The 25,283-nt window shown below is 35.7% G+C and overlaps 2 protein-coding genes across 4 annotated transcripts; both read right to left on the bottom strand.

Moving 5' to 3' along the window:
• Positions 1–4,953: 4,953 nt before the first annotated feature.
• Positions 4,954–16,765, bottom strand: LOC127798344 (uncharacterized). 3 transcript variants are annotated; one of them, XM_052331853.1, is made up of 14 exons: positions 16,462–16,762; positions 15,722–16,025; positions 14,455–14,629; positions 13,268–13,351; positions 12,949–13,190; positions 12,617–12,836; positions 12,247–12,326; positions 11,989–12,073; positions 10,179–10,310; positions 9,975–10,088; positions 9,842–9,889; positions 7,297–7,381; positions 6,177–6,233; positions 4,954–5,475 (listed from the first exon to the last, which is right to left on the bottom strand). In XM_052331853.1, the coding sequence occupies exons 2-14, from the start codon at positions 15,940–15,942 to the stop codon at positions 5,393–5,395; spliced, it is 1,626 nt and encodes a 541-aa protein (XP_052187813.1). In that variant the 5' UTR covers positions 15,943–16,025; positions 16,462–16,762; the 3' UTR covers positions 4,954–5,392. The 3 variants fall into 3 exon arrangements, with proteins under 3 accessions (XP_052187813.1, XP_052187812.1, XP_052187814.1); XM_052331852.1 differs by having other exon boundaries at positions 15,722–16,000; XM_052331854.1 differs by lacking the exon at positions 9,842–9,889 and having other exon boundaries at positions 15,722–16,000; positions 16,462–16,765.
• A 653-nt stretch (positions 16,766–17,418) lies between these two features.
• Positions 17,419–23,176, bottom strand: LOC127798430 (ABC transporter I family member 21-like). Its single transcript, XM_052331989.1, has 6 exons — positions 22,779–23,176; positions 20,400–20,560; positions 19,389–19,440; positions 18,994–19,130; positions 18,328–18,414; positions 17,419–18,009 (listed from the first exon to the last, which is right to left on the bottom strand). Exons 1-6 carry the CDS (start codon positions 22,936–22,938, stop codon positions 17,725–17,727), a joined length of 882 nt encoding a protein of 293 aa, XP_052187949.1. The 5' UTR covers positions 22,939–23,176; the 3' UTR covers positions 17,419–17,724.
• Positions 23,177–25,283: the final 2,107 nt, after the last annotated feature.

Raw genomic sequence — 25,283 nt, 5'->3', positions numbered from 1 at the left:
CTAGAGACTTACTTGGTTTAAGTAGGGGGGTTTAGTGGATTATTTACAAAATCCTTAATGAAGAGCTTAGGTAGTGGATTAGGGTTGGGTTAAGCCGAACCACTATATATCTTGGTGTTCTTGTGTGCTTGTATTCTTTAAATTCTCTTTACTGTCAAGCACCTATCCATTCCTCACTTGATTCATATATTTAACCTTTCATTGAAAAAGATTTCATATTTTTCAATCTTGTGTTCTTTATTTTCAAGACGAGATTGTCTTCATACGGTTGATACCTTATCCTGCCATTTCAAGGTTATGAGGTTTAACGAAACCGTGGTCTTCATAGACGACATCTTCTTTCTATTAAAAGAATTTTTATTATATATCAATTCACCCCCCCTCTTGGTGTGTGCCATAGCATTTCAAATTTAACACAAGCTTGTAATGTTGTAGAGAAACATGTGCAGTGGGATTAGATGTAAACTAAGAGAATCCAACAACCTTAAAAGATCGATTTCCAGCTGAAGGATATCTTTCCTTTTTTCTCCAGAAAATACAGCCCATGTTGTTCCCTAGCTGCACCAATCATCTTCCTGATCTTCAAGGCCTGAAATTCACACACATTAGGAGAGAAATTGGCATGGTAGTTTAGATCATTAGTAAGATGATGGATAGACACAAGATTGGTGGATAGGTTTGGCACATGTAGGACCTTTTGAAGGGTAATATTTGGGTTGAGGATAACTGTTCCATGACCTTTAATGAAAACTGAAGTTCCATTAGCAATGGTAATTTGTTTAGAGGTTACAATTGTTAGAAAACATTGATCTGATCATACGCAGCGGAAAATAAAATCTGATTTTATTGGTATCACGTTTTTCAAATCTTACGGTTAAATCGAAGACATAAAACGAAAAGTTACCTCGAAACGAAATCTGATTTCGTTGCCGATAACCCGCCTGATATCTCCCACGCGTGAGATGCCGAGTCAGTCCACCCGAAATCGTCAAGACTTCAATAGACTTGAGAGAAAAAGGACTCGAAAATTTTCTCTAAAATTTCCGTTTTGATTCAACTAATTGATCGATTAGATTTTGGGTTTAATGTTATATTTATAGACAAGAAACCTTAAAACCCTAAATGCTATTGGGCCGGGCTTTAGGTGCTAGCAAAAAGCCCAAACCAAATTAATAATTAAATAAATAATCATATTACTTATTTAATTATTCTTATTTCTTAAATAATTGCATTTATAATTTAGTAATTCCATAATTACTAAATTTGCCCCCTTTTTCTTTTAAAAAAGATTTCTATTGGGTGGGACTTTCTGGGTTCACAATTAAATTGGCAACGAGAATTAATCAATTATTAATTCTCGTAAATCACGAGTGACATCTAGCAATATGTCATGATTATCCAATTTAATGTGAAGCGGGAATGTGAACCTTACATTACGGTGTCCTGCAATACAGTCCCTCTATCATACTATATCCCGACGAGATATGAGATCACGGTCAGTAGGTCAAATCTCTCGATCTCATCGTATGACCAAATCCAATAATCACACTTGACTAATATGACACAACCTCTACGGAATCCAAATTCCGTCGTCATATTACCTCGGCTAAGGATTTATCGTCAAGTGACCACTGGATCGCATAGGATATCTTCCTCGTATATCTCGAGATGATAGATTCCATGTCTGATGCACACATACCTCGTGTGTCACTGAACTAGGCACATAGATACGTACGACTATCCCTGATTAGGACAACCATATAATATCGCTGATATCCTAATCCACTAACACACAGATATCCATGTCATCTCAGGTCTAAGGACTAATGCAAATCCGTAGTTAATATTAAATCATTGACCCGTGAAATAAAACCCATGTGATTCAATATTAATAGTCCTGTTCAGTGAACTCGTTCCTATAACGAGCACCCACTCGTCTTTCTTCTGTATCTTATAAAGAGTGGTACGAGACCCACCAATCTTGTCTTTCAGTATCTTATACCGAACAAGGAGGAAGACGATGTGCCAGCCTTTGCGAGTTACTAATTATCCAAGTTAGGAACTCTGTGGTCAGGAACATATTTATAGTATAACGTATTGTGGATTATCCGTCTCGATTATTGTTAACAATTAAGAATGGTATCCACTCCTTATTATACTAAAGGATATTTGTATGTTCAATTTAAATCATATTGCAATTTCAATTAAACATAAAACTTGCCATTAAATAAGGTTTAAAGAATTACAAGATCAAGCCCTATTGTGTCACTAGAACTGGTCTTAAGGGCTTATATCTAACAACAATAGGCTTATAAGTGTCAAAAACCAATGGATTAGGGGTCATATGGTCAGTGGCTCCTGAATCTAGGATCCAAATGTCATTCTTATCAGTTTAGAGGCATTAAGAAAGACCAAATGTAAACAATTACCTTGCTGGGCGAGAACACAATTTCCATTGTTGATGGTCTTAAGGAAACCTTAACTTTGTTAATTTCCTCACCATCAAGTTGAGTAAGATCAATACCTGGGGCTGATTTTGCCTTACTAGCTGTCCTTCTTTCCTCGTGCTCCTTGGTTAATATGTAGGCTTGCTTTTGTGCTACCATATTTTTAAAACCTCCCATCTTCTTTAACACAGTCTCCTTGACGTGAAGTTTGAAGCAATGATCCCGGGTATGCCTAGGCTTGTTGCAGAAATTACACCAAAGCCCTTCACGATTTTTGGCCTCTGTTTTACCCATTCTGAATCGTGCCATATCATTTTTTACAGTAACCGTGGCTGATCCTTCTGTTCCAACGTCACTAAGCATGTCTTCTCTTCAATTTTCTTCACTCTTCACCATAGTAAAAACTTCATTCAAGGAGGGTAGCTTCTTCCTACCAAAAATTTGAATCCTCACTTGATCAAAGTCAACATTCAATCTAGCTAGAAATTCCACAATCCTATCTCTTTCAATAATCCGGCTAAGAGTGGCAGCATCAATACTACATACCATCTTGATCTCTTGATATTGATCTAGTTCCAACCAAAGTCTATTCATCTTGTTAAAATACTCGGTAACAGTTAGAGATGCTTGTTGAGTACTATTAATCTTTGTTTTGATATCAAAGATTACCGAAACATTCTGTACCTTGGAATAGGTCTGCCTAATGGTATCACATATAGCCTTAGCAGAATCTAAAAACATATAGTTTTTACTGACCTCAGGTTGCATGGCATTCCATAGCCATGACATGATAAGGGAGTCCTCGATATCCCATTCCAAAAAAGCTAGATCAATAGTCTTTGGAGGTGAAGTAGTGAGGTGTTCTAGCATTCCTCGTCCTTTGAGGAAGGTTTGAACAAGCTGTGCCCATTGGAGGCAATTTTTACCATCCAATCTGTAGGAAACGTACATTCTAGGCAGTTCTCCATTGCTGGTGCCAGCACTTCTATTTGGAGGGTAATCAAATCCGGTTCTGACTCACCAGTGATTAGGTGGGGATTAACCTCTGAGATTTCTAACATCCTTAGTAATGAAGGAACCAAGAGAAGGCAATAAAGGCCTAGGAGAGGAAACAAAGAACGAGAGAAAAGAGTGCAATGAAGGCTCTGATACCATGTTGAAAACTGTAAAGAACAATAAGAACACGGCTTGGATGGGAAAATCTCAAAAGAAAACTGTACTTCTGTATATTTTCATTGAATATTCCATGAGAAGTTTAAATAAACAAAGGTTCCTAAAATCTAGGAATTTAAAATACAAACAAAACTATTTAAAATACATATACAACAACAGATTTAAAATATAACCAATCTCCTAAACTTTAGAGGTAGATAAGATCTTATCTCCTCCTAAAATTTAGGGAAGCTGGAGCTTTATCTTAATCATAAATTGGGGGATTATCTCAACCATGATATTACTGTATTTCAATAACACCTATTCAATCTCTTATGCATTTTACAACTTTTTTCCTCTACCACTATTTACACACTCAAATTGTCAATATACTATGTGCAATCACAGGTTATCTTTGGTCTATGTTTGGATGATATTGCATACAATCAAAAATTGTCAATATATTGCATATATCTTTGGATTATGTTTTATAATTCCATTAAGCAAAAAGGAATTTGTCAAAATTAATGTGTTATAGAGGTTTCGTTTTATTTATCATAGTTAATTCAATTGTTAATTCTCAGTTAATTAAAGAATTAAAGAGAATGAAAACAAATGGTTGAAGAAGGGAATATGACAAAATTTTAGTTAAAAAATTAAAAGCTATATTTTTTAATAATTTATGAACCTCTCGTATATTTAGTCTAAAAAAATTAATCTGACATATAATAAAGATTTCACCTTATGTATCACCATTAAATTAGCCTTTAACTCTTAGTTAACCGAAGAATTAAAGGAAACAAAAATAAATGGATAAAAGACCGAATATAGGCAATTTTTAGTTGAGAGACTAAAGGCTATATTTTTTAATAGTCTAGAAACCTCATGTGTATTAAGCCAAAATAAAATGCATTTATTAGCATTACCCTTTTCAAAATATTTCTCTAACTTAATCACACTAGAGATTTGACCGATCAATCCTTAATTAAAAAAAATATATTGATTGAACTAAGCAATATTTAGCTATTCTTTTGAAAAAGCCACTATTTCAACCAAATAGTTCTTTGTTGGTTTAACGAATGACGGTTTATAGTAGTTAAAACAACAATTCTTTCAAAGAAGTGTTGGTTTAACTCTCTCCAGTAATTATGTTGAAGTGAAAAATTCAATAGTACTTAGATTTTGTTTTTTAAAAATAACATTATTTCAAAAAAAAAAAAAATCTAGAATTCATTCTCTTCATATGTTTTGTGCATCCTTTTGTTAAGGAAAAGATGAACAAGAGATGAAAGAGCAGAATGTGGTGTGCACAGGCCATACTATAGAATGAGTTCTCTATGTTCGGGACAGAATAGAGAAGAAATGGTTTCACTATCATTAACAAAAGAGAAACACACTGTACTTAGAAAGAGTTGAAGAGCTCTGTTTTTATCCCTTGTATACAACGTTTTACACTAGAAAATAATTGGGAAAAAACTAACATAACAAACGAATTAGTAATTCAACCTCTTAATTTGTTCTTTCCTGAAAAGATGAAGAAAAACAAATATGATCAAGGGTCTTCCTGATGCACACAATTAGTACCTGAAAATACAGCACCTCTCTGCAGGCCTTTTTGACACTAAACTCCACGCCTAGTCATCATCTGGCCATAGCTGTCGATAATCCAAGCGCATAGCTAATGACAGTTATCCATTAAAATTCGACTATGTGGAAGAAAGCTTGATTTTGGGTCAGATCATTTTGTGCGTCAGAGAGCATAGAGCAACCAGCAACGTCAAGCGGATTCTTTTTCAGGTTCTCTCATTTCTTGTAGAGGAGGAAAGAGATTTCCCAAGCAAGGTCTCATTTGCGGCGTCTGATTCCGACTCCTCTTCTGCAAGAGGCAGAACCCGGAGAAGTTAGAGATTTAGAAAAAAGTTTTACGCTTGAGAGGAACATGGGCAACCTATAATACCCCAATTAATCTACCAAGAAGGAAAGAAAACGAAGCAAAACCAGGACAATCCAGAGGACTGGATAACCGCTGCTTTTCTTTTCCTATTTCAAAGCCCTCAAAAGCTGCATATGTAGACAACAATCTATGTTGTAGTAGACACTTTGAGCCAAACTAAATAGTAAGGCGTCTTCTTTTATCTTTTGATAACAGAGCGACCATGATGAAAAGATTATTTATCACATATGCAAGTGAAATATATGGTCCAAAGGAAGTGGCCACATGCCTCCTAGAAGCATAGAATGATTTATCCTGCAAGCAGAGGAGGACCCTTGACGAGGAGCTCATCCTCAAATATTCCATAGAAGCACTATGCTTTACGGAAGAAGGTGGCAAGCTATTTAACTAGGACAATTTCTGCTAAAAATGCTTTCAGTCCCTAGGTTGACACAGATGGTCTCTTATAGATTATGGCTTTTTCAGACATATGCCCACTGTCCTGAAGGTTGGATTTGGTAGTGCATATGTTGAGTATGAATATCATGGGGGAAATTACAATTGCATGTCAACAGCAAACACAGACAAAGCACGGTAAGTTTCAATATATATATATATATATGAGGATAAAGATTTAAGCCTACCGAAGAGTGTCTTGATGGATGGCCTCTTTGGCTTGGTGTCTTTCTTCTTCAACTCAGCTGCAAGGGAAGTAAAACAAAAACGAGTCACAAGGAGAGATCAAAAATCAATAGCAAACTGGATATATGACGCAAAATAACAAGTGGCAGCACTAGAGTAAATCAATGAAGATCTTTATATTGCAAACAAAATTTTCTGAAGTTATTGATGGCCTGGATTGTCTGTACAGACCTTATTTCCAATATCCAAAAAAGAAAAAAACAAGAAGAAGATTGCACAAATCAGGCAGGATGATGCATTCTAACAAAATCTCTAGTATCACCATTTGATGAATTTGCTCAACTACCAGCTATCTGGGCTCACGTTTAATGGTAGCGGCAACCAAAACAGTAGCAATAGCAATGGTGCAGTTTCAAGGTGAAATAAAACCAAAGGAAAAATCTTTTTCTTCTTTGCACAAATCCTAAACATATTATCAATACTGATCATTTTCTTTCATAATCACATTTGTAAATGGTTTTTATAGAATTTTGTTGATATATAGACATAATTTAATGATACAAAAATATTTGTATCAGAATCTATATGATCTCAAAAGAATTCAATAACTAATGATTTCCATGCATCATAATCAAGATTTGATGCTGAGGGCAAGCCTTAAGGTTGCCCCCCTTGTGAGTGGAAGGTCACAAGTTCAAGTTGTAGAAACCTCTTTGCAAAATAGCAAGGGTAAGATTGTGTACCCTCGCAAAGTGGAAGGGGGCCTTGTGCAGTGGGGGCACCCTATAATGAAGATATACATGCAAAAAATAAAATCACAGCACCATCAAAAAGGAAAATTGGACACCAATTCACTAGAATGGCTAAATTTACAGCTTCAGAATGCAAGTGCGCTGTGTTTTGGGATGTACACCAATTCATCACACACTATAATATTAACATTTTCAGGGAAAGTAGGGTCTGGTCATGTGCACATGGCTACCACCCTACTGTAGTCTGGTTGTCAAAGAAGTTCATAAATTCAGATGAATCCCAAAACTCCGACTGTTTTAACATGTACACACTTAAAAAGTTACCCACATATACTGTGTGTGCATCATTTAAGAGGAAGAGAGATATTACCCATCCCAGGCACTTGATAGTCGTTCACTATTTCAAAATTCTTGTATGTATAGCCTACAAAGTTAATGTCCTTGGATGAGAGCATCTGCAGGAAGGAGAAGAAATGAGAAAAGATAAGGAGAGATGAAAGAGAAGAAAATTGCATCTCTAACATAAGAGTGCCATTATGGAAGTAGAATGAAAATTTCACAATACAGTTATAAAGAATATATATTGAAAGAAGAAATTCTCCTTGTGAATGCACTTGTCCATGTACTCATGCAGAAAACCTATTATAAAGCTTAAGATTGTTTTTTGTCCAAATTAGGAAATGGCACAGGAGAGGAACTCTCATTAAGAACTTTTTAGTTGTTTCTACCATAGAATGTCGTCTTAATGTGACCCACAAATTCAACCACGAAATTTCAGTTGTAACATTAATTGGCCCATCAGATGACTAGATCCTTTTTGTACTGTCTCACCTACTAAAAGTCATATCCTCAATTTAAGGCAATCATACTCTCTGGTTGAGTTGATTTACCCTCACCCTATCTAATAAGTTTTATCTTTACCAAGCTCCATAAATTAGAATAATTGTTTTTATTCTTAGTCAAATGGATTCATGTAGCCAGCTCCACCTAGTGGGATAAGGCTTAGGATGACGTTGTTGTAGTCAAACACACCTCTGTCACTGAACTCTCTCTCTGCATATATTTTCTGTAGCAATGATATCCTTAGTACCTGTCACAAACCCGAAAGTGACAATGTAAGCCGCCTTCTAATTCAATATGAATTATGAAGGTCAGTAGGGATCTTAGGAGAAGACGAAGCAGGTGAGAGAGAGATTAGAGAGGGAGGAAAAGAGAGAAGAGAAAACAGAGAGAAGTTGACAGAGAAAGGGGATAGAATTTTTCTGATTTTTCATCATCGTTACAAGTTGAGTCCAGAGGGTATATAAGCCTCTAGCATGGGTGCTGCCACAGCAGATTCCACCCCTCATAACCAACGCTTTTGTCTTTTCCCAGGCCCCTTTACACATGGACCATTCCCCTAAAATATCCTATCCCTTACAGTTGCAATATCCAAATGAATACAAATGCATAAAATAAATGAAAACATAACAACATAGCATAAAAGAAAAGACTACTAAGACAGTTTAAAGTCATTAATAAACGGTTGATGTCGCGCCATTGTCACTGTGTGTGACAGTACCACCTTGGCCCAATGCTCTTCTCAAACTATCCATTTTATCTTTTTTCCACTTCAATGACTAGCACATTACACTCCACCTCAAGCATGCACTCAGCAACTAACACTTCAGCATCTGTCCTGTGCTACTACTGGCACATTCCAGGACATATGCAGCACAGCAGGTGAACATTGTAAACACAATGAAGTGGCCTGAGGCACTAGGCCATCTTGCATGGAAATCTCTCATTTTATCTTTAATTCATGCCACTTCAAAGTACCTGCCAATTGTTCATTTCTAGATCCTCATTGCACCAGGCACATTCCAGGACATAAGATGCATTGTACCACCATCTCTAGATCCTCAGTTTTTCTTCCACTTGGATTTCTGAGGACCTTGTTCCTTAAAGGCCCCATATAGCTGGCCATATGGCAATATTAAAAAATTTCTGTCAAACCATATGCAGGGTGAATAAAATGGAAAAGTTGACTAGCATTATGATGTGCCTGTGAAATTCCCCCGAGCACACTATTAGTTAAGGATACCGAAGATGACCACCTTTAGATATCTCTAGGCCATCAATGTTTACTTTATCATAATCCTTATTTCTAGCTTTGATAAAGATACTCAATATATATTATCTTAACTTTTTGTCCTTGAGTTTTTCTTCAATAGCCTTACAAAAAGTTCACTGACTACTCATTGCTTACTAGATCTGTATCATCAAATGCCATCTAGTAGTAGAGGATATTCTCTCAGAGTCTAGTAACTTCATTCACAAAAGCAAAAAGTACAAGGACCTCATGCCTCCTTAAATGCAGGTTTCTGTTATTTGTGATTGACTTATTTCTCACCATGATATCTCCAAGTATAAATCATAATTGATTCTATAGTAGTAGTTGCATTTCTTTTATGCTTAGATGCTCTCTCCAAGACTTTTATCTTTTGACACGTAAATTCAACCAACCATATTAGTCAGTGCAGCTTTTGAATGGATAACGCATCACCCATTAACATAGGCAACACTTTACAAGAAAACTCTACCCCAGTTAATTGAGGCCAGCTTCATTAATCTGGCTTTACTAAGTCAATACTATGGAAGGATACAACATTTTCCAAATCAATCATATATTTTTTCAGAAGTTTATTGTTGTCTCCAAAATAATGAAGCTCCTCTTGGTAATTCAGGAAATAAGAAAAGTCAAGCCAACTAGGAACTGCAAATGTATGTTTAAACTGAATAATAGATATGTTAGGAATGGACAAGAATTCATTTTTTTCCCCTGGAAGAAAGGTAGAAAATGCAAGAACAAGTAGCATTTCAAAATTCACTGTGTTCCCCAGTAAGAAATCCAGAAAAGCAGCCAGTTGGCCTACCTTTCTCCATGGACCTGATTTTGATGAAGTTGGATTATGGGTGCTGGACTGCAGACCCCAAAAAGACCAAAAATAAGTTTAGGAGTAAAAGGATGCCACTACACTTTTGAAATTAAAGATTATGGGAATTTACCTCCTCAAACTTCTCAAAATTTTGAGTATCCAACTCATCATTCACCTCAGGAATGAATGCAGCATCCATTTGATATATCCTATCCCAATCAATCCCTCTAAACCAAGGATGAACCTGAAATTAAAGGTACCAACATATGATTCCCTTCATTGCAAACTCACTAAACCAAGAAAAGAACATAGATAAGGACACACAATACAACACCTTTATTTCACCTGCACCTTTTGAACCCAGCCTCTGATTGACACTACATAGTAATTTACCAATAAGATCTTTTGCTTCTAGAGATAACCTTGCCTCTTCAGGAAATTTTAAATGTGTCCTCCAGTTCACTATCTGCACGAGTGAGATAGGACAGGCTTTGTGAAGATAAAGAGTAAGAAAACGGGATGGCACACTATATGAGATCAAACATACATTAAGCATAACATAAAGACTAGAATGCAAGATCAATGACAGCAATAATATTATGCCCCTAAAAGAAAGAAGATAGTCACAAGGAAGATAATTACTAACAGATGAGGCAGTATTTTCCATGTGCCACTAAAAGAAGCTACTATTTACTTGAGCTCATTTCATCACTCTCCTTTTAGTGATGCATCTTTCTGGTAATAGTCATAGAATTAATCTCCTAGCACATAATATTCCTATGGTTAGACCAGAATGCTAGAGACCATACCAATGCAGCAGAGTAGTAAAAAGAAGAAGAGAAGTCTAACAAAAATATAAGAGGCTGTTTATTTATGGAAAATGCTTTCTGGTTTTCTATCTTCAAGTTTCTAAAAAGTCTATAGTTTTCATTTTTCATAGAAAATTTTAGAACTTGTTCAAATGTTAGAAGTGTAGAAAACTAATTTCCAATGTAGAAAATTAGGACATAGGTTCAAAAGAGAGAAATAGAGAGTTTTTTCTTTTGTGCAATCATAACTTTTGTTAATTAAGTAGATAGAGATGATTTGGGAAAATTGTGGAAAACTGCATTTTCCAAATATCCAAATTAGTAAGAAAATTTTGAAAAGCTCGTTATAGGAGTTTTCCAAGTTCAGTTAAATTTTGGAGAATCACGTCTTCCAAATCTCCATTTTCTATTGAACAAGTTTCGTAATTTTCCATTTTCTATGGAGTAATTTTCTGGAAAACTGGGGCTGTTTATCACAATTAAACAGCACCTAAAGTTTCCCCCATTATGGCCTCATTTTTGTTGTAGAGCAGACTAGAATTGTAGCCCTTAGTAGGTCAAAAAACATGCTAGAAATTTCTAACCTTGGAAACTTTAGGGCCTGTTTAGTTGTAGAAAACATTTTTTAATATTCCAATTCCAATTTTTTATTGAATGATTGAATCCAGTTAGAAACAGAAAACTCAATGTTCTAATTTTTAAATTTATATTACGAATTGGAAAACATCAAAAAGATGTTTTCTAAATTTTCTGGAATGAATGTTATTGGTTTTTGAAACATAAAATGTTAGGGCATGTTTAGTTGTAAAATTTGAGTTGAAAAAATTAGAAAGTGTCTTCTGCAATTGAACAGGCCCTTATGTTCTATATAGTTTTCATTTTGGTTGAGGTGAGAGTTCTTCCCTCATTCAATAGTTCTGCCACTAGCCCGATTAATTAGGCCTGTGACCATAGAAAATATGCAGTGTACCCAAAGTTCACAGTTACAAGAAAATTGCCAAATAAGCACCAGTTAAAGATCCAAAATACAGGGATGGAACAGTAAATACTTTGACCAATGGAAACATATGTTTTCATTATTAGGAAAAATAAAGAATTCTAGGGTTAATTCAATAGTAAACAAATGTCAAATTGAAGAACTATAGCAATAATCTCAGAAATTTCTTAAACTAGATACAAGCATGCATATAGTGAAATTTCATGAGATGAGGGTTACAATGGCTAAAGTGACAAAGTAAACATAACAAAAAATAGGATTAGCACTAATTATAACATAGCATAAATAACTAACGGAAAAATGCAAACAAGGTGTTGATTAGCAGCATCACGAGTTACCTTTCTACATGTCGACATTGGATCATCAGAATAGAAGGGGGGATATCCCACAAGCATTTCGTACATAATAGCACCAAGTGACCACCTGACATGAAACAATCACAGAGTCTATCACAAGTTAGAAAACTAATCAACATACAATATTCATACTAAGGAAAGAATTTACTTCTTCCAAAATGCTATGTAAAGAAAACTACAACTATTTTGGTACTGAAGAGCATTCTGAGATCTCAAATTCAACACACATAAATTACTAACCAATCACACTCCATTCCATAACCTTTCTTCAACAAAACCTCTGGAGCAATGTAATCAGGTGTACCAACAGTAGAGTAAGCCTGAGGAAGTCCCAACATCGAAAATTGCAGAATCAATAAATTAGTAAACAAAATATCCAAGAAGTTTCCACCAGAATTTCCTAATCTGTAAATTAGAATATACACAAAGAAAAATCTTTGCTTTCTGAATATGTTTATTATTGAATGTTTATTTTATTACATGATCAAATCAGAGAAACTTTTGCTCAAATGACAACAGAGGAAAGAAACCAAGTCTTAATTTCTTCACAAATACACCACTACTAGCAAGAACAAAATGGAAAAGGAATCACTTAAAGATGGAAACTCACAAGCATCCTCCTGTTTTTCTGCCAATGTTTCAACTGCTCTTGCTGGGTGCGCTTTGGAGCTGAGGAGCATTCACCATTTTGTGAAGTTTCAATAAAGCTGTCCCCCACTGAAAAATCCTTCTCTTGAAGAATGCTGCAATCTAAAGGTTTACATAGCCCAAAGTCTGATAGTCTCAAGTGACCATATCTATCAAGCAGCAAGTTATCAGGCTTAATGTCTCTGTGGCAAGTGAAATATAAACATATAAAGGATTAGATTGACTGAAAGTTGTTATAATAAGAATTCACTTTGAAGCATATAGATATAACCGATGTATTGAACAGTGCCAAACCTATGTATGTAATTATGTTTGTGAATAGATTCAATAGCCAAAACTGTTTCTGCAACATAGAATCTAGCCTCATCTTCAGTCAATGTATCTTTTCTCATAAGCAGAGTCATCATATCTCCACCAGGTAAATATTCCATTATCAGATATAGAAACTCATTGTCTTGGAAAGAACAATATAGCTTTACAATACAATTGCTATCCACCTCTGCAAGCAGATTTCTTTCAGCCTTCACGTGTTCAACCTGAAAGAATTTGGATGCAGACAGTAAAAAAAGCGAAGAACAACAGTGTTGATCTTTGAGGCTGAATAATACCACACCTGGCCTCTACGAAGCATTTCCGATTTTTTAAGCTTTTTCATTGCATATACAGTACCAGTTGTCTTTTCCCTACAGACTCTGACCTGCACCAGAAAGTAACCAAATAAACATAATGAATAAATTATACCAAATGAACATAGCGAATAAACTAAGTTCGGTTGACAAATACCTTCATTATTAAAAAGGTCTTTAGATAAGTGCATAGATGTAGAAAAGTCTCATGAATAAAAAATTGGGAGGGGGGGAGGGGGGAGAGAGAAGCCATTGTTGTACTATCACAAGAGTAATGTTTTCACGCGCTTGAAGCAAACCATTGTTATAAGAATTTCCCTTCTGCTAGATGACTTATTGACTGCTGCTGAAATTGCACCATGGACTAAAAACAGATAGGAAGTTGACTGAAAACATTAGATGATGCAAACATTAACACATGGGTATGGACATGGGGTGGGTTTAGTGACAAGTATCTATTCTAAATGACATACAATGCCAACACTCATGCATGTTTAATGGCCATATATTTCATCGTGTAAACTTTGGCTCCTGTCATCCTTTCTTTAAGAGCACTAGTGTTTGCATGAATGATACAATAGTAAAAGACAGATTGAACACTGAAGGTGAGGCTAATTCAAAACCTCATGTTTTGACACACATGAAAGCATAACTTATTGGAAAAAAAATGAATTAACTGCATATCAAATATTTACATAGAAATGTACAGCAGCGAACAACCTTTAATGTCGATTGTGCCCTGGGACACTAACAGATGGTATAAACATAAAACGTAAATTAAGTTGTGGTTGTCCCCACCTAGTGGAATTAAGGATTTTATTTATTTATTTATTTTTTTGTGGCTATCTACAAATGAGTCAACTAGTTAATAGAAGATGTTTTCTTTCTGGAGCAAATAGTTGCAACATATGGAAATCCAACAAATGCAGAAAGAACTGGTCAGATACTATTATTTTCAATGATAATTTACCACTTATAAAACAAATCAGTAACAGTTTGCAATCACCAATCTTAGAAATTAATTGTAAGGAGCAGGGAAGAAGGAAAAGGATAAGCAAGATTGATAATATAACACCAAAAGCTACAAAAACAGACTTAACATCCACAATCCACAAATAAAAGAATTAGTGACTCTTGTAAATCAATCATCATATAAATCACTGAGGAAATACACCTCTCCAAATGCGCCCTTTCCAATCATTGTAAGCAATTCAAAGTCATCCACACCCATTTTATGCCTTTGAAGCCGCATGTATTCAGTTTCTTTCTTCTCCAAGAATTTTAATAGGTTGTTTTGATCTTCTTCAGAGACATCAGCATCAGCCAACTTCTTCTGCAGTAAATCTCTTCTGCTTGGAGGATAAAAAAGGTTATGCTTCAACATTGTTTTGCACTCTAAGCACAAAATCAAGTACTAAGATGTACTATTGAACCAAGACATCTATATGCAGCTTTAAGTGGAGACAGTATATGAAACTACAAAAATGCAGAAAATAACAATGAAGAAACATATTAAAATACAGCATATACCAAAGCCTTGAAAATATGAATACCTGAATAAATCTTATCCTAACAAAAAATGGAAAGCTATTATGCTACCCTTTGGAACTCAGTGATTTTGCCTTTCTAGGCTAGTGAGACATCCTGCAGTTGGGTTTCAGTCAAAGTTATTGATTACTGGATAGGTGTGGGTAGTGGTACATTTTGTATTTCGTCTAAGTGAAAGAAAGAAGAAGAATATGAGATCTTTTAATTTAGTTGAGATTGCTACCATGAATCTAAGACACGCTGCTGAACTCTTTGATGTAGTAAATTGTTCCTAGTTAGGTATACTTTCCAGTACTGATTGGAATAAGAAGAATATGAGGTATTTTAATTTATTTCAGATCGCTATCTAAAACACTGGTAAATTTTTTGATGAGTTGGTGCGGTAAATTTTATCTAGTAGGTAAGTGGTGTTGTCTATTTATATATGTTTTTTAATGTTGGCTAAACAACTATCTTTTTTGTAATTCCTTTTCTAATACAGATCTTAATGACTAGATCAGAACTTTGTTTCTGGTCTCCTACAGAATAAATTAGATAATCAGAAGATAAGAAGCATGGAAATGAGTTCTTGATGACAACACGTGTTTAAGTATTGCAGCCTTAGGAGCTGATAGCACAGACTGGCTGCAATGTGCAAATACAAGTACAAACCAGGTAACGAGCATCAAAAGTTTCAGAACAAATATAAAACTTTCAAGGCCTTAGAGCACACTTAAAAGCTTATGCCAGATACAGTATCTTCAGCCTCAAAGACAACGTTCAAGTTTGTTCAACATGAGCATCTATGATTCCATCGGAAAAGAAAAATCATGCCATTCACAGTCTCAAAGATGCCGATATAAATGCACCAGCCAAATTATTAACCATGACATAAAGCGGGGAGTGGACCATACCGTTCCCTCCTCTCCTGGAGGCTCTTCATCTGCTCCTTATAATGCTTCTCTATATACTGTTTGGCTGCTGCAACCCTCTGCTTTGTGGTATTGGAGGCTTCTTCGGCTGATGAAGGGTTTGAAACTTCATTCCCGTATGCACTGGTTTCCTTCTTTTTGGAAGGAGATCTAAACCTCTCACGGGGCTGAAACTTCTGGAACCAACTCCTAGCCGAGTCCATATTACTTAAAAACCACCTTAACCTCAGCAGCTACCAATCATATGCTCAATCGAACTCTCTAATATGTACCGCCAACAAGAACCCTTTATTAACCAATAGAATTCACTCAACAGAAAGCAAGTACAATCTAACTAGCCCAACCACATTCTACAGTAACTGGCAAAGCAACTTCAAAGTTCAAACTCTATATATACCACCAGAAAAAGAAACAAAAGTGCAACCTCATATTCACAATACTATTTCCCCAAACACATTGCCAAATCCAGATTTGGGAATGCCCAATTTTAGGACATAGAAAGCGACAAAAAAGAGTTCAAGAAAAAAAAAATGAAATCGAAAATCAAGATTTCCCCAAAAACAAAAAACATGAAGAAAAAAAAAAAAAAGGTAAAGACGGTTTCTGGATTCAAGTACGAATAAAGGCAGGCAGGCTCGACAATTCTTCCACCGTTATTGAAAAAACTGATTCAACGGATCAAAATTCGTGCCCAAGCAAACATGTCGAAGAATGATACTCACCAAACTAGAAGCCCACAGAAATGTCAAAGAATTGATACCAAATCAAGGAGTAAGCAACAAAGTGGGGAGGCGAAGACTGGATTAGACGGTTGAACAGAGAACAATTCGATCTGCAGCAGAAGCTTACACAACATGGTGTGATTGATTGATTGGGGAATGTGAAAATGTAGGTTAGTATTATTGATCATCGATTAAACAACGAACGAAGAACAACAGGGGACAGTTTAATCCGCCATTTTCGCTCACCTCGACTTCACTTGCGTGCCCCCAACATTCTTCCCCAGTCCCGTCCCGTTTTATATAGTTTTCCCCGTTTGGACATGCCTAAGCCTTATTCGCAAGCAAATTGACACTATTCGCAATGTAAATAGTGTCCAAATCAAATATATATATATATATATTTAATTTCTTTCATATATAAGGTAATTGATTAATTAATTAATCTTCATATATGAGAAGTAAAAGATTCATTGGAATGAGTTGCAAATTATATAATTTTTTTTACATCAATACTTCAATATGTGATTATGGTTATTATTGTGAGTTTTTCTTTTAAAACAAGTAAATAAAATAAAATTGCACAATTCGATCGGATGGGATCGGATTGGATTGAATTGATTTTTTTTCTTATTATAGCGTCACACTTACATTTATATAATTTGATTTATCCAAATTCATCTTTAAGAGTAGCCAAAAAATGTTCCTATTAACTGTTTTATTAAAATGTCTACTTTTGACAAAAAGCTAAAGAATTTTACATTCCAAATGCATGAAATTCTCATGAGGAAAGCACTTTTAACGTTGCCCTTTTATGAGTGGCAAAGGTTGTTTCTGTCTATTGTTAATAATTATCCCTAAGAGAATGGATGTGGGTGCAACTAAAAGTCTTCCAGCAGCAGCATTCACTCTTCGAGACCCTCAAGAATTTGTTGATTAAATTCAAGAGGGCAGCAAAGCTTTTGGGAATCGATAATTATATTTGTTGTTGTCAATTCATATATAATCGTATGATGATACATATTTGGAAGCATTTATGAGAATAAAAAATTACACAAGTTACAACAATATATGGCCGAGGCAGGCCGCCCTGTTTCTGGCTTCGGCAGATCGAACGGCTCTGAAATATGAGGAAAAGAATTTTACGGCCATAGGGGTAGTGATATTCCTTTCCAAGACAACCTGCCTTTGTTATTTTTATTACATATATATAAATGGCTTCAATTTTAATAATATATGACCCAAAATTATCCAAATCTCAAGGGCTCAACGATAGTAGGCCATGTGCCTGGATGACCTGAAAGGAGATGAATCAAAAGGAGAAGAAGTTCTCTGTATTTGAGCTTTGATGGATTTCTTTTTCTCAAGCTTTGTCTCAGAGCGAAGCCATGACTCGACCACTGAAAGCAGATTCACAGAGTTCTGCAGCTCACTGAGCTCGGGTAATTTCTCCACCCTCTTTAGCTCGCCTTCTTGGATGTACGCAATATCTGTTGCCCATGTTTCCAGTCCATCGAAGATATGGGTTGCATAAACGATTGTGGCTCCTCTCTACATGGTTGTAGTCACCGTTAGTAAAAAGAGTTTGAGAAATCTGTATCTCAAGCAGTGTTTGAATGCTTGCATATAGAATTATTATTCAGTAAAATGATTGTCAGACTCGCAGCTACTACATAGTATGACAATCACATGATCTCAATAAATGCATCATATGCAATCTATTTGAACTTTAGGATCAATCAATGAGCCATCCAGCATTAGAATGCACATGCAGTGTTGGCTACTTTGAGGACTTAAAAAAGGCCTTCGTTTGGAAATCTTGTTCCCTTCATGTGCAACAAACTAACAACAGGAGAGGAAAGTCCATACCTGCTCACATTCTTCCTTGAAGAAGTCCAGCAGATCCAGCCTTGTAACGACATCTAGGTCAACAGTAACCTCATCCAGCAGAAGAACCTGGACCAGAGTAGTTTCTAGATATGTAAGTAAAAATGATGCCAAGGCTGCTCAGAAAGAAGCCTGCAATTGGTACTACATATAAGCTAGAAGCGAATCCAATGTACACCCTTCATGGATGAACATGCATGCATGTAAGTATCTGAAACAGAAACCCACATATCCGAGAACAAGCCCACTAGATTCTGGAAGAGGTGAAGAAGGGAAAACAAAGAACAAAAAATAAAGATAAGATATTCATACTTCTTGTTTTATTTTTTCCAATAAGCTGGAGTCATTTGTTTGCTTTTATGACAGCAAACCTGAGCCTGTTCACATAAACTCCCAATCTCACGTCATTTTAATTCCATAAAGAAACATCCGTGGGTGTCAATTACTAAAGCAAATGTAAAAGTATAGCCAAGGTCAACTTATCTTATAACATGAATTTTAAAAGGGTTTTAGAATTCCATCAATATTGTCCAATATGCACCAAATTTGATTTTTCACAATCTGAAACTCACACAACCTTGGTGATATTAGTTAATGCATCTCCCTAAATCAGATATTATAAGTCTGTTCATGCGGAAGGAAAAATACCTGAAAAGGATTCAGGAGACCCATGCAAATTTGAACTCGACGCCGCTGACCATCAGAAACCTTATGCATTCGCCATTTTAGATCAATATCTAGCAGTTCAATCAGTTTTTCTCGCCTAACAGGATCAACCCCTTCAACTGGAAAAGAACGAAAGCAGAGTGATTCAAATGAAGTTCCATAGTACTCAGGCAGAGACAATGAGATAAAGCTCCCGTTACAGAGAGGCACAATTATGGGAAGAACTACATGTCAATCAAAAGATATAAATCAATTGTTTTCTTCAAACAAATTATCCACATTCACATGGAAAGACTGATTGTTATTAAAGGGAAAAAGGGTGAAGTTGTGCTCTTAATCAAACATCAAGAATTATCACAAAGGCGGCTTTTACTGACCTCCAAATATCATATGTTCAGCAGAGAAATCTCCTTGAAGTGGAAGCTCTCCCTGATTGTCACAAGGCCAATGCAATTTAGAATACTTTTGCACAGAATAGCTGCAACATTTTTTCTCTAGGAAACTAACATTAAAAAATAGGTATCCTAGAAATCTATAGATGCGAATCATAATATGACCTTTGTAAAATCTTAAATAATGCAAATTAACAGCACCATAGGAAAACTTAAAAATAAAAAGGATTAACCACTAGGACTGTTGTCATCTAAGCATTTCTCAACCTTGAGACGCTCAAGAATTAACACAAGACAAATGAAGATGCTCAAAGCCAATATGGTATTGGTTATCTGAAAAAAAAGAAAAAGAAAAAGACAAAATGATATTGGAAGACATTTATTAGGAAAGATATAGGAGCTTCTTCTCTCCTAATCAATTAATAACTTTTAGTAAACCAATATCTATTCTCTTCTGCCCAATGTTAGCCCATGAACTACGGTGGAAAAACAAAATGATAAATGATAAATTTGAAGTGTAGATGCAGGGGTTATTCTTCATATGCACTTGATGGCCAGCAGTCTAATAAGAACCTAAGAAAATATATTTTACTTATAAAACATTGAAGTATTAGCATACACTTTGGCATACACATCAAGCTTTCATCTAAAGGCATCTGCCCTAAAAAATAGGAGTAAGGGAGCAGATGGATGGGATATGTGAGATCAACAACAATTAAACAACTTTTTTTTTTTTTCTTCTACTGAAAATAAATCTACAAAACTAACAAAGGTACTGATATTTGACAACATACCATTAAAGCTGCATAAACAGCACAGACAGGTCAAACACCAAATGAGCCTAACAACCAAAACAATTGATATCATGAGCTAGACTCTTATATTGCATTCATCTTATAAGCATTTGCATTCATTTTGTGTGGGCACTTTCTTTTAAGCCAAGAGAATGAGAACGAGCAGATCAACTAAAATCCCATTATGTAGTACAGAACTCACAGCAGAGCCAACAGTTTTACTCCAAGATTCCCCCAAGTAGGATAATGCACCACTACAGACTAGATGCGTATCATGAAAAGCTGAACAATTTAGCACCCGCACAACATCTCGACCACCAACCATATGCTTCCCAGCCAAAATTCTCAGCAAGGTGGTCTTCCCTACACAACATGAGTAACAGGTGCATGAATAATGTGTGGAGTCAAGGAAGAGAAAAAGGTACTATATAGACTGACAAGTATCATAAGTAATGTGCAATTTGACAAAATCAGCTTAACAACTGCAATAAGCAATTCTGTTTTGTGACGTGGATCTGAATGGATCTTTGAAATGAACTTGTAAAGTAACTACTGGAACTGATGGAAACATATTTAGGCACCACCTTCAACCTGAAGGTTTTGTTCATTCATATATCTCCAATACAACGATGGACCCTAGTAATTATGTGAAGACAATTTTGTACATAAAGAATTTTATTTTTACATGTTCCTCCTTTTGGTTTTTTATTTTTACTTTTTGTGAGCTACAAGTTTACCCCCAGACAATGTTAATAGAAAAACACTTCCACACCTGTTTCCAAATGCATAAGAGGTTGAAGCCCTCCGTCATATAAACATACACCTGCCTCGCTAGAATTAAGCAGGAACAAGTTGGTGGGTACAGTGTCTAGGATGGGTTATATTTGCACGGAACTCTAAAAAAAACAATAATAAAAAAATAGTAAAATAATTTATTGTAAATAATAGTGTATGTATCCCATGACCAACCTTGACCAAATTATAAAATTTTTCCAGACAGAAGACAGGTTGTCGAGTTAAATTTTAGACTAGGCAAGAAATGGAGATTCATTACAATGATGTTTTGCTAACTATAGGCATCTGCTTGCAGGCTGAGTTTTGTTATTGCTGGAAGCGACAACTTATTCAATTCTCATAGTAGTACTTTTTCACCTACACTATGCCAGTTTGCATATATAATCTCCATTATTACATTAAATTTCAGGAGGAACTCAGATTTATTGTTTCCACCAAATTTGTCCACTAGAAATATTAGTACTATTATCATTTCTTTTTTCATTATTTTTCTTTTTTGAGATAATCTATACTGTCTACACTATGTCATAATGGGAGAAGGTTGGGTTTCTGATCCTCTTTTTGAGAGATACGTTTATCAATACTGAACTTATACCTAAAGAATTTATTTATACATGATCCTCAAAATGAATGAACGAACTTAACAAACCTATTTGGGAGGACCTCTCTAATTTCACATTTTTCTTCATCAAACTTGTTCTTATTGCATCTAACTATTTCCTCATTAGTTTTTATCTTCTGTTGGGTGCTGCTTTCATATATTGAAAAAAGAAAAAGAAAAAAGCAATAGAGAATGATTATTATTGTGTGCATACAAAAATGCATTAAAAAAATTACTCTTTCTGATTTCATTTTCCCTCTTGTAAAAAAATACTAGTTTCAAACATTATCAATTTAGCATAAATGTTGCCCGCACACAATTGTGTGCGTGCAATAAAATCTCCCTTGTTTGTTCCTCCTCCCTCTTTCTCTACCACATTTTCTATTCTCTTTCTACGAAAACAGTTAGTACAATATAAAATGAAGAAATTATATAAGTTTGATCAGAAATCCCATTATTCCAATCAAGCTTGTTTGTATCCCCTGACTGAACCAATATAAAATAATTTATTGTAAATAAATAAAATTACTAAAGATAAATTATCTAGTATTTAAATTGGTAATAATGCTTCCAAAAGTGAAACAAACAAAACAGGCATTCCCCATATATAATAATAATGGCATTATACTATCTACACATTAGAAGTCATTTTGGTGTCACCCTGATTTGGAAGCTCTGCCACATGTAATCCTGGACTAATTATCCCCAAGAACTTTAAACTTTCTTCAAAAGAGGGGCAAAAATAGTAACAACGGTTCAACCTTTCAAGCACGTTGTATCTGTTCATTGTTAGCTATTGAAGATCTTTGAACATAATTCGACTTACTTGATTTCTCATCAATCATAGTAAGAAAATACCAAGTGAAGCAAACATTTTTCTCAGTGGTCAGTGCCAATCTCTAATAAAAATACTGGGCATTATTAAATTGAGTCTGTGATTCGATCCAATCTGTCTCTTTTAGGATGCATTCTTTAATTCCGTAATTCTATTGAATTCGCTGTTAATGTTCATCCAATCTTTGTTGTATATCCTTCTTCAGTAAGCGGCACTTGTAGTGTGTGCACGCCCGGTAAACCCTAAACCTTCTACCACATATACGGAACACGCAAGGAATGAGCAGAACGCCAAGTAACAGAAAAATAAGGAATGGTAACAAAACCTTGGGAGAAGGACAAATTGATTACCAGATCCATTGGCGCCGACTAGAAGGCATCGGGATCCGGGGGAAACAGCGAGGTTGAAGTCCATGTAGAGAGGGGACTGTTTGCCATCATCATCGTATGAGAATTGCATTCCGGTCACTCTTATACCGCCGTCACTACTCGATCTATCCTCCACCTCCATAATTGCTGCTCCCGACACCGACACCGACACGGCGGCTCTGGGTTTCAGTCTCCGGCGATTTTACAAGCACCAATTCGCCGACTTTGTCCGTCACCAACTGCCAGCAAATTTCGCCTTTTATAAAGCGAGTTCAAGTCCCCGGCGCTGCGGAATTCGAGGCTCAAATTGTCTCAACGTGTCCGCCTCTTCAATCCGCCACCAACCTTCAACGTTCAAGAAGACCGCGTTTGGAAGTTATTTTTCCATTTTCTTTATCCTCGCTCTTTTATATCCAGCATATTTGAGTGAAACCGAATTTGATTACATAAAATTGTTTAACAAATTATTTTAATTGAGTTGGGTTTTAATTATAATAATTTAATAAAATTCTTAAAACTCACCTAATAAAACAAAAAATACTCAAGTTGAATTTAGATTCTCTTAACTCATCTAATCATGAGTTGAGTTCAAAAGCTTATAAATTCGTTAAAATTCTTGTTTATTGTGTTTAGTATTAAATTTAACTTAAATGCATGTCTAAACTCAATGCCTAAGGGGCATGCTTTTTTTGGAGAAATTTTTCAAAACATTCATAAAGGGGTCACGTGTATGCCAATCAACCTAATTAACCCTTTTATCATTGATAACAATAAATCAAGATTGATGTGTTTTGGATCACAACTTACTTGTGAAAATATTAAGTTTAAAAATAAACAAGTAAAAAAAAAAAAAAAAAGGAAACCTCAAAGGCTAGGTGACTCTCTCATTTATGTCTTATGAAGGTCCCCTCAGTAACTCTCATCAAGGCATTAAGGGAAGACTCTCTAAGAAAGTGATTAACCTCTCAGATACCTTTGGATTGAGTCTCAATTAGAGTATGCTAACTAATCTTTGAAACGGATGCCTTGAAAGCTGAAGTAAATGATCCTGGAAAATGCAAATCCTTTCCTATTTATTAGTTTCAACCTTTATAAATATGGGTGAGCCCTCAGTCTCTAATATGCAAAAACTTCTATACAAATTACTTAAATACTTCTTTATTTTTTAGTTAAAACTAACTTAAGTATCGAAAGGTTTGTGCAGGAGACACTCTATGGCCCCTAACTATTTTTGGTCCTGTAGTCTCTTGAAAACTTGAAAACCATTCTCCCGCAATTATAAATCTATTGTTGTATCTCGACAATAATAATTAATGTCATCGATGAGAAATTAATCAAGAAGCAAATTAAAATTCTCAACAATCCAAATCCACTAAGTCATCGAGAGAGGCTAATGAAGGTCTCCGAGAGTATTGATAGTCTTTGGGAAACCACCAACGAAAGTAGAAGAGTTAACTACAGGTCTCTCAAAGAATAAGGAAAAGCCTCTTAAACTAATATTGAAAGACTAGTTCTTTCCCTAAAAACGAGAGAATCTCCCAAACTAATGGTGAAAGACTAGTTCCTCCCCCAGAGGTGAGAAACTCTATTGGATTAACAAAAAAGACTAAGCCCTCCTTTGGAGGTCTAATTAGTTTCCGATGGCTCTTCCCCTAAGCCTCTGAAAGGGATGCTTCCTTCTTAACCCTCACCCTCAATCGAGCAACAGGACCCTAGTACAAACTTGGAGTATGTGCCATCAATCAAGTCATACCTTCCAATGCCAACAAATAAGTGTTAAAACAAAGCAACGATGGCTCATACAAGGTCACAAGCAATCAAAAACTTACAAAGCTAAGAAGGACATGAAATTGAGTCTTTCGGAGACAACTAAAGGCCATGGAAAACCCTTTCGTTAATTGTCCTTAGGACCTTTAGGTCAGCTTCTCCCATTATCCCCTCGTCGACTATGAAGCCTTCCAAAAACAACATGAGGAGATATACAAGCTCTTTGGGAGACTGTGGGATGCTTGTAAAATATTAAGCCAAATGCCTTTCTCTCATAGACTTTGCAAAACCTCCTTACAAAGAGACCAGGGAGGTCAATCCCAATTACTCTTCTAGGAATATAGGAAGATCTAGCTTTCCCAAAGATCCCCCTGACACAAACTCCACCAGAGTCAGCCTCGCTTTAATAGAACAAGCAAGCCACCTAGAAGCCTCTTACTAAAGAATAACCTTCTTAAAAGGAGAAATATCTAGATATGATGGAAAGGATGATTGTTGGAGAAAGCCAAGCTCCACTCAGAGGCCACCATAAAAGGGTACTAGAAATAAACAACCCATTTGCATTTTGTTGTTGCCAAAATACAACAATTAAAATTTATGATGTGGGGTCCACTCGAGCTTGGTGTCGAGTGAAGTTGGATTGCCGTAAGAGATGTCGCCTTAAGGGAAACTGCCGCTTGGATGCTCGCCGCAGGGCTTCGCCACTAGCTTCGCCACAAG

This window comes from Diospyros lotus, chromosome 3, assembly GCF_014633365.1.
Source record: "Diospyros lotus cultivar Yz01 chromosome 3, ASM1463336v1, whole genome shotgun sequence".
Classification (NCBI taxonomy): domain Eukaryota; kingdom Viridiplantae; phylum Streptophyta; class Magnoliopsida; order Ericales; family Ebenaceae; genus Diospyros; species Diospyros lotus.
The sequence above is the reverse complement of the archived record's forward strand: the minus strand, read 5'-3'. Positions and strand labels throughout refer to the sequence as shown.